General features: G+C 26.3%; 1 protein-coding gene across 1 annotated transcript in view; it reads left to right on the top strand.

Annotated features, from left to right (window-relative positions):
* The window catches only part of LOC136071934 (adipolin-like), a 10,480-nt gene extending 1,859 nt beyond the window's left edge, over nt 1-8,621 (top strand). Inside the window, exons 2-8 of the mRNA XM_065797779.1 lie at nt 3,460-3,612; nt 5,906-5,996; nt 6,569-6,603; nt 6,722-6,844; nt 6,925-7,118; nt 7,535-7,613; nt 8,356-8,621. Coding sequence (XP_065653851.1) covers nt 3,460-3,612; nt 5,906-5,996; nt 6,569-6,603; nt 6,722-6,844; nt 6,925-7,118; nt 7,535-7,613; nt 8,356-8,454 — 774 coding nt within the window. The 3' untranslated portion in view covers nt 8,455-8,621. The remainder of the gene's footprint in view (nt 1-3,459; nt 3,613-5,905; nt 5,997-6,568; nt 6,604-6,721; nt 6,845-6,924; nt 7,119-7,534; nt 7,614-8,355) is intronic.
* Nucleotides 8,622-9,944: the final 1,323 nt, after the last annotated feature.

Raw genomic sequence — 9,944 nt, 5'->3', positions numbered from 1 at the left:
ATATTTTTGACAGCATAGTCAAATGTAAATAAAAGTGGTAATTTTGTTGAAAGTCCGTAAGTCATTTTAATCCAAACATCAGATAGCACGATAAACTTTACAGTTAAATTTAAAAATATTTATTTAGGCTGAGACATATCTAAGCTTTGTTTTATAAATATTTTTGAAGTCATTTAAAGCTAAGTTTGTCTCTTAGATTTAATGGTTTTCTATTCAAAACTTAATTTACAGTATGCATTTCAACTTCAACTTTTAATTTACAATTTAACTTTACAATTCAACTTGTATAGCAGGTTTATTTGTCTAATTTATTTTATTCCAAGCAATTACAAAATCTAAAAATTCATATAAAAAACAATGTGAAGTTCAAATTAATTAGTCTTTTATTAACTGTCCCATTCATACCAGGAGTATTTTCAGGAAACTAACAGACAATTCTAAAGTTTCAAAGAAAATCATTGTGTTTTGCATTAAAAATGTTTGAAAAGCAACCAAAATTTTATCTTCATTTACAACTAAATGCTTAGGTTCTTAGGTTCTTAGGTTAGCATAGATTTTATCTTCTCTTTTTAGTGCATCTACTAACGCTTTTTCCTCTTCAGCAGTGATTGATGAGCTAAGAAAGTTAGTGATCAAACTCCTTGTTTAAGTAAAATAAATGAATCAAATTTTTTGAAGGGTACACCATATAGAATTTTAGCAAATGTTCCTACAACTCAAGTTAATCATCACGGGAGCAGAACCCTGCTTGCATATCATTTTAAACATTATTTACTGCATTGAAGTCGAATTCATTATCAACCTCTGAAATTCGGAAATTTGATCCAAATGTAGTAAAATATGGTTTAGATTTATTTCTGACAATACACTAAACGCCAATGAGATGGTTTTAACAAATTTGTAAAACTCTAACCATAGCAGTTAATCCTTGATGTAGTTTCAATCAATTTTAGAAAATTAATAATAATGTCATTTGGAACAAAAGTGACACGGTAATTTCAATAATTAACGTTAGAAAGCAAAGCATTTAAAAATTACAGCAACCAATCAAATTAGGCGGCAACAAAGATCAATCATTAGTAATAAGGTTTTAACTTAATAGTTATAAATATTATGCATCTTCTGAGTATAGCGGTATGCCAAAATAACCACTTTTTCTTATAATATCAAAATTGGTGAAATCCCCCTCGTGACGAATTTCGTCATATATGTATATATATAATATATATATATATATATATATATATATATATATATATATATATATATATATATATATATATATATATATATATATATAATATATATATATATATATATATAAATTAGTAAAAAACACTTATCTAACTTATTTTCTTCAACTTTAAGTTTCACCATTGCTGGATCATCAGGAAGAGTTACTAAATCTAAAAAAAAATCTCAAGAAAAATGTAATATACAAGTGCATTGTTTCCTCACAAAGTAGCCCTGATAAACAATATATTGGCTTAACCGAGGAGGAATGGAAAAAATGTTATGCCAACCACAAACAATTGTTTAAACACAAAAAATACTCAAAAGACACTATGCTGTCAAAATATATTTGGGATTTAAAAGAAAAAAGTAATAATTTTAATTTACAATGGTCTATTCTAAAACCTGCCCCTGCTTATAATAACATTTCCAAAAAATGTATGCTATGTTTGCAAGAAAAATTTGAAATATTTACTCATTTAAATCAGGAAAATTTATTACATAAACAATCTGAATTAATTTCTAAATGTAGGCACGAAAATAAATACCTCTTAAAAAATAATAAAAACAAATGACCAAATTAAGTTATCCCATTCCAAAGAAATTTATTTAATAATTACTTTCTGTAACTTCCCGTTATCCAAACAAATGTAGTAATTAAATTTTTTTTTTATTTTTAGTCATAATAATTTATAACTTCCTGTAATAAATTTTTTTTGAAAATTTTTTTTTGAGATTTAGTAACTCTTCCTGATGATCCAGCAATGGTGAAACTTAAAGTTGAAGAAAAAAGTTAGATAAGTGTTTTTTACTAATTTATTATTGCTCTGTTCTTCAAGAACATTGAGCACTCTTACACTATTTGTAAAATACACTAAAATAATTTATATATATATATATATATATATATATATATATATATATATATATATATATATATATATATATATATATATATATATATATATATAAGGTAAGTGTGGGTATTAAGGCCCGGCGGTAATAAGGCCCACTAATCCAAACTTAGGGAAAAAATAAATTGTGAAACTTTTTTTCGACATTAAAATATTAGAGTTATCTGGTTTTATCACTGGCAGCAAAAAAAAATCAGCATTTCTTTACATTTTCATTTTTTTAGGTGGGCCTTAATACCCATACTTACCTTATATATATATGTATATATATATATATACATCAATTATCTTATAGCCTGCTGCTACAAGAAAATGCCGCAACATCGACTAAGGTTTTGGTTTGGACAAACAATCTATCAATTAAAAAAAACAAAAAAACGTTACTCAAATTTTAAATATTTTCTGGTCTGCCAGACTGCCATTCATAATAGATGATTCCCTTCTGGTGTAACTTTTTTAGGAATATGTTTTTGCGACACGTTTTTATTTTAAGTTACTTTAGTTAGGAAAGTAGTCGTTTTTTAAAATTTTTATAAAATTTGAGGCTGAAATTGAGTAATAAGTCATCTTGCCCGGTCACGTGACAACAAAGTCTCAAGCTAATATATTTTGGACTAATTCATTGCCTAATCAGCTATGCAAATAATTTATGGACAAGTAAACAACAATCAAAACTTAAAAAAGGTTATAGCTTAAAAAAACTTGCGTGCAGAATCATTTACTCAAAATAAGCTTGACCACGCTAAATCTATAATGAAAGATATGAAAATGATGGATATTTTTGAAACTTTTTTCATGGATTGGTTCAACAATAATCTCTCTCTTGAAAACTTTAATAACAAGTAAAATAAATAGATAAATAGAAATAAAAACTATTATCTAAGAGAAAATATTAGCAACACATATTAACTGCCTAAAAACTTTAATAAACATACTGAATATAACATTGCATATCGAGGACCAAATATATGCAATAGTTATCAAAAAGGATTCAAATATATGACAAAGGATCCGTTTAAACCCCACCTCTGGGCAAATTTTGCGACATCGGTTTGGAAGGAGGCGTGAACTTCCTATTAAATGCTCATCCGGAGTGCTCTGTGATAAGGACCGTAAGGACTTCTTGGGGCACCTAAAAAAAATTAAAAAAAAGAAAAAAAAAAAAAAAGACATTAAGTCCATTTAACTTTCTAATCAAAAATTTTTTTTTAAACTTGAGATTCATTTGTGTAACTCTGAAGTCATTTAATTTGATTTTTTCAATTTTTTATTTTGTTTGATTTACTGATCAAAAATATTTTATCTTTTGCAGCCAATAAATGCATCAATACCGCTTAGTCAAATAGATGAAATGAAAAGTGTTTGGTCAAGTTTGAAAGAACAAAAGGATGCATTTGTAAACAGAAATGGAGTGAACAAAAAGCCAAGATACTGTGACATTATAAAGGAGTATAAAATCGAACAAGTGAGATAAATTTGTTGTTGTTTTGATAAAATATTTAACAAATCCCTGTTTAAATGAAAAGTTTTGTACATAATTAAAAATAACACATACACACACACACACACACACACACACACACACACACACACACACACACACACACACACACACAAACACACACACACACTCACACACACACACGCGCGCACGCACGCAACCAGTACTTTGAGGAGAGGCTATGGGGGCTTAAACCATGGGTACCGCAGTTTTGAGGGCCCCGATTTAAAATAAAAATATTTTTAAAGAAAAACTCTGAAAATAAAATCTTTGATTATTGACATGGAAGAGAGTCTTATGCTTTAAAATAGCCCCGAGTTCCAAAAATTCTTAATTCGCAACAGACCGCGACAAAACCTTTGTCTTGAAACATTTTAGAACCTACCCATGCTAAATTTTTCATTCTGGCTTCATCGTTATCATTTCAAGTAAAACAAGACTTTACTTTTTAAGTTATATTATAAACAGCATGATTAAACAAATTTTTTTATTTATTATACAATGGATAAGTTTCTTAATGAATGATTGAAATGTTTGCAATCTAAACAGTTTTAACAGATGACTCAAGATTTCAAATAATTATCTTTAGATTAACATTAAACATTAAAACGCCCGTGAATCAAAATATTTACAACGATTTTTGAAACTTATTTGAAAAAGCTTGTTAAAACTTTTTTTTTTCTTCAAATATTACTCAAAATCATTGGCTTTTACTTTAGATTACAAATTTAAAATCACATTTCTTTGCAAAGGCATTTAATTTTTTTTTTAATTTACAGTTAAATATAATATTTGCAATTATGAAATTACGAAAACCACATTTAGGAAACCTTTAGAATCATAAAGTTTATGGTTTAGAACCAAAAGGCTTCTGATAAAGTGTTTTTTATATAACTTTTTGGAATAACTTTTGAAAAATTCTGATGCAATAGGCTGATCTTTGGATGCAACGTAATTTAGTTGAGATCTCAACCAACGTTAGATAGATAAAAGAGAGAAAAACAAACGTTATAGAGATATTCTTGGGATTAGAGGCAATTCTAGGAATAAATTGGTAGAAGGTGGGGGTGAAGGCGTGAGTCTATAAAAAGTACCTGCTGCTCTTTTTAAAAAAAAACACGTCCTCAAAACTAAAAAATCACCAGACTCAAATGTGTCAAACACCCGACTAGCCGACTATATTCCTCGAAAAACTAGCTATAACTTGAAAATCGTCTTCTTTAAGGGAAGGAGAAGAGTCGTATAACTTTTTTATTTTTTATTACTGGAAGTTTGTAAAAATTTTAATTTCTTTATATGTTTTTACATGATATGAAGAAAAATTCGAAATGTATGTCTGTCTGTCATTAAAATAATAATCATTATAAATGAAATACAAAAAATAAAAACTATAAATACAAAAAATAAAAACTATAAATATAAAAAATAAAAACTATAAATAAAAACTATAAATAAAAACTATTAGAAAGATGATTTTTTTTATTAATTATTAAAAGTTGATTATTTTGATGCAAAAAAAAAAATCAAAAATATTATAAATATTATTATAAATATTAATAAAAAAACTAATGTATAAAGAAAACAATTTTTTTTTTATAATTTTTATAAAACTTTGCTTTTTTTTGAAATCTAGGTTAAAGTTGTTTTGTATAATTTATTTTTAGATAATGTTAGGAACCTGTCAAATGTTTAAGCGTCTTCATCAACCCCTCATAAATAATTAAAAAATAATAATAATAATAATGCCATTGCGTTAAGACACTTATTTGTGGTTTGAACAGATTTCTATAATGCCATTTATATGATAGAAATCTGTCTTTGTTATATAATATAACATTAAGGAAGAGTTTTTTTACAAGCAGATGCTTTTCTGGTACTAAATTATTTTGCGATTTTATTTTTTTTTGGCAACACTTCCGATGGAAACTTTTTTGAACTCTTTCTACCCTTCTTACTCCCAACTAAATTGGAGGTTTTAAATTAGGAGTTTTTCTCCTCCTAGATTGCTTTTGCCTGGTAAGTTTTTTCACCATGACTAAAGAGCCCTAAAATATATATTTACATATATTATATATATATATATATATATATATATATATATATATATATATATATATATATATATATATATATATATATATATATATATATATATATATATATATAGATTTCATTATAATATATATTATAATGAATGTCTATAAATTAATATTAAACCTGGGTCTGTATAATAAAGCTCAAATACTCATTTAATTAGGAAAAAAAAGATGATTCTTTTGCACCTCAGAGAGAGTTAAACCCTCAACTATTTGATGGACATTCTAACAACTTCGAATCTGTTGTTACAGGTTAATAAATTTTCACTTTTCTATTTTTAAAATTATTTTACAAATATTTTTCTCATATAATAAAGCAGTATATTTTCGTGATACATGCGTATCACGTGATCGTATGCGATCAGAAAATTTTTCGTCTAAACTTTTATATTTTAAATCTTAAATCAATTTTTCTGAAAAATCTTCTGAAAATCTTTTTCTGAAAAGTTTAAAAAAATAATAATAGTTGTAAATATAAAATTATTGTTTTTTTTTAAACTTTTTATTAGTTTTAAAATAAAATAATTGTATAATTACGATATATATACAACCAGCTACAAATAAAATGAGGGAGAGAGGGGGGGGGGTGAATGCTTAAAAAGTACTGACTGGTACTTTATAAGGATTCACCCCATTCCTGCCAAGGCTTAACTGTTACTCATTTCAATTTGAAGTCATCAGTGATATTTATAGCTAAACCGTTGCTTGCATTGTTTTTATTTATAGTTAATTATATTTACAGTTTTATTAAATACTGAATATATAATAAATATAGCAATTGATTACTGAGTATAATATTAAATTACATTCAAATTGTTTTATAGCAAAGCATGAAATTCAAGAGATTGAACCAGATCAGGTGTGTTCTTATAGTTAAAGTTTTCTTAATTTTTAAAAAATTATAGTTTGGTAGGTCTTTATAAGTATGAACATTTTAATTAGATATATGTTACATATGCTATTTTATATTTTTGCAGGATTATTCCACTTCGCTTCACTCCACTGCACCTATAAAAAGTATTTTATCAGCATTTATTGTCGAACTAGTTGATAGTGTATCCATAGAAAAAAGATCTGCTCGTACATTGAATAATTTTTCCGTAAGTATTTTTAACAATTTAAATTTTTTTTTTGTTCTGTAAAAGCAGAAAATCATTTTATAATAAAAAATATCATCAAGGTAAATCACATGGGATCATTTATAAAAGGGAGTTCGCTAGATTTGCGAAAAGGAAGATACTCAGCGCCTGTTACTGCTCTTTATCAATTTTATTCTACAGTTCACATCACCAGATCACTAAAGTTATCTAGCTTAAGACCAAATGCCTCAGTAATAGCAATGATTTGTATTGATGCTAACTGCACCAAAGGCTCGTAAGTCTTGAAGTTTTTACTATAGATTACAGTAAATGCACTTTAATACAGGTTACAATGAGTAAACTTTGATACAGATAAAAGTGTGTGTACTTTGATACAGATGAAAGTGAATGCGCTTTGAATCAAGTTAGAGTAATAACATTTTGATATTTAAAGATTTTTCGTAACAAATTATTTCAGACTGTAATCTCACATAATTTTTTTTTTTTTTAAAATTGTTTTTTTATCTTGCAATATTTTATCATGCTGCGAATTTATGAGTAGCGTTATTATATATTTATAGGTATGAGAAGCATAATTATGCATTTACGAAATGTATGCTCAATGAATATACATTTCGTAAATGCATAATTATGTCACTCATACCTGAACATTGTTCATCACATTTTATTATTAAATAAAACTGCTTTCAGAACATTGAAGTTTACTTCTGGTATCTCTTCTAATTCAAAAGTTTTTACAATAAACGTGACTGGTCAACTTTACTTAGTGGTAAATATTTTTACTTACAATTTTATTTACTGCTTGTACAACAATTTGATGTACTGCTTGTACAACAATTATTTGCAAATACTGTAGTAATAAAATTTGAATTTAAAAAAATGAAACATAAGCAGTTAAATATAAAACATATAACATTACCGATTGGCATAGATAATAGAAATAAATTAAAATAAATATAATTAGCCAATAAAAGGTTTAAATATAAATATATAAAATATATTTTATATATATAATATAATTTTATCATATACACTAATCCTTAAAAAATAACTCCTTAACTATCATTTAATTACTTAATTAAACTCCTTAATTATTACTTAATTACTTAATTAAACTCCTTAATTATTACTCCTTAATTATTACTTATCATAATCCAGCAAACATTGTTAGATTGAATTTTCATTGGGCCTATATAGGCATTATAAGCGGTTCATAGGAGTTTTGCTTATCAGTTACTTAGTGGACCAGTGGTTTCCGCTATAAATGGCCAGCCGGGCCATTAGTGAGCTATTAGTGGCTAGCTACTTTTGGGGGCTGCCACTAATAGTTCACTAAGTAACCGATGTGCAAGCCTTCAGTTAACCACTCAAAATACCTATATAAGTCCACAGAAACTTAAATATAGAATCTATTTTTTTTAATTATTATTATCGCTTCATCGGAACTTTTTTAAAAAAAAAATCAGTAATTTCAAAAAAATGTCACATTTTAATTTTTTTTTCTGTTGCAGAAAAACCAATATGTTGAAGTCGTGGTCAAAAATAGTTCAAAAGATCGAGTGACTGTTATGTCTGGTACAATGTTTGGTGGTTATTTAATTGGTATCTAGAATGTATTGATTGATATCTAATATGTTTGGTGTTAATCGATATTTTGGCGTTAATTGATATCTAATTTAAAAAATTAGTTACTAACACAACTTTTAACACTCCTCATTTGTTTATAATGAAATACTTGTACATAATTTATAGAAAAAAAAAAAATTATTTCGCAAAAGTGTTATTTTACAGTTGTGGACCTTTTGTAGACATTTTGACCGTATCATTGGATTTTTGCTCGTCATCTAGTCATCGACTAGCCGCTTTTGGCGGCTGTTTATATAGGTTCGCTGAAATTCCGCTATAGAATGTTTGCTCGGTATATAATATACAAAATGCAAAGGCTAGTAGAAAACCACTACGTTTTGTCATTATATGAATAAAAAATAATGGAAGGTAAGGTTGCCTAAGTTGAGCATGTTAACAGTGTAATATTTTTTGTTTCTAAAGTATTAAAAAAATATACTTTTGAAGGTTTTCTTAATTTAGTCTTTCCTTTCAAAGAATCACTACGAATTATTGCTTAAAAAGTAATCCTTTATACCAAAAGTTGCTGCATTTTCAACACACACCCCAGTGGCACGGTGCATTTTTAAACGTTCTTTGGACGTTTTTACTAGATTTAGACCTAATAAAAACGTCCAAAGAACATTTAAAAAACGCAGCGTGCTCGCTGGGACAATCGTCTTTTGGAAATATATTTGGTAACTAGTTTCCGAAGCTTTTTTAATGCGAGATATGTCATTTTTTATTTGACGAATATTTTAGTAAAGAATAAGAAAAAAACATATGAGAGCAAATAAAAGATAAAAAGAAAGTTTTAAGGGAATAAACATAACAAAAATTAAAACTTTACAGAAATTATGTAAATATAATATGTTTATATATATTAATATAATATAATTATGTTAAATATCAGTAAACTTACGTATAAATAATAAAAAATCAGTAATAAACTCAATAATAAAATCTGAGAATTACAAAGGACAAAAGATTAGTAATGACAACCTATTTCACTATTTAGAGTTATTTTAAATTGATAAATAAAAAATAAACATAAGTAAAACAGATGTCAATAACATCAGCCCGACATTTTCGATGAGTTATCTTTAACAACCCAAGTACTGAAACCATTCCTCATATAAAAATTCATCAATTTGCTTTTTATATATGCAATACATAATGTATCACTTTTACAAAAATAAGTTTTCAATAAAAAAAACAGATACAGGTTTTAAACAAATATTATCTGAGTTAAAACAAAGAAAAGTTTTAGAATGATCAAAATCATAATAAGTTTTCAACAAATAAATAAGAAAATACGACGGAAAATAAAAAAGAAAACACGACAAAAAATAAATAAGAAGACACGACAGAAAATAGAAAAAAAAAACGCAAAACATAATAAATAAGAAAGCACGACACAATATAAAAAAGAAAACACGACATAAAATAAAGAAGAAATCTCTAGTAATAATAAACTTTTAATTTTTTTTTTTTA

This window comes from Hydra vulgaris, chromosome 05 (assembly GCF_038396675.1).
Source record: "Hydra vulgaris chromosome 05, alternate assembly HydraT2T_AEP".
NCBI classification, from domain to species: Eukaryota; Metazoa; Cnidaria; class Hydrozoa; order Anthoathecata; family Hydridae; genus Hydra; species Hydra vulgaris.
The sequence above is the reverse complement of the archived record's forward strand: the minus strand, read 5'-3'. Positions and strand labels throughout refer to the sequence as shown.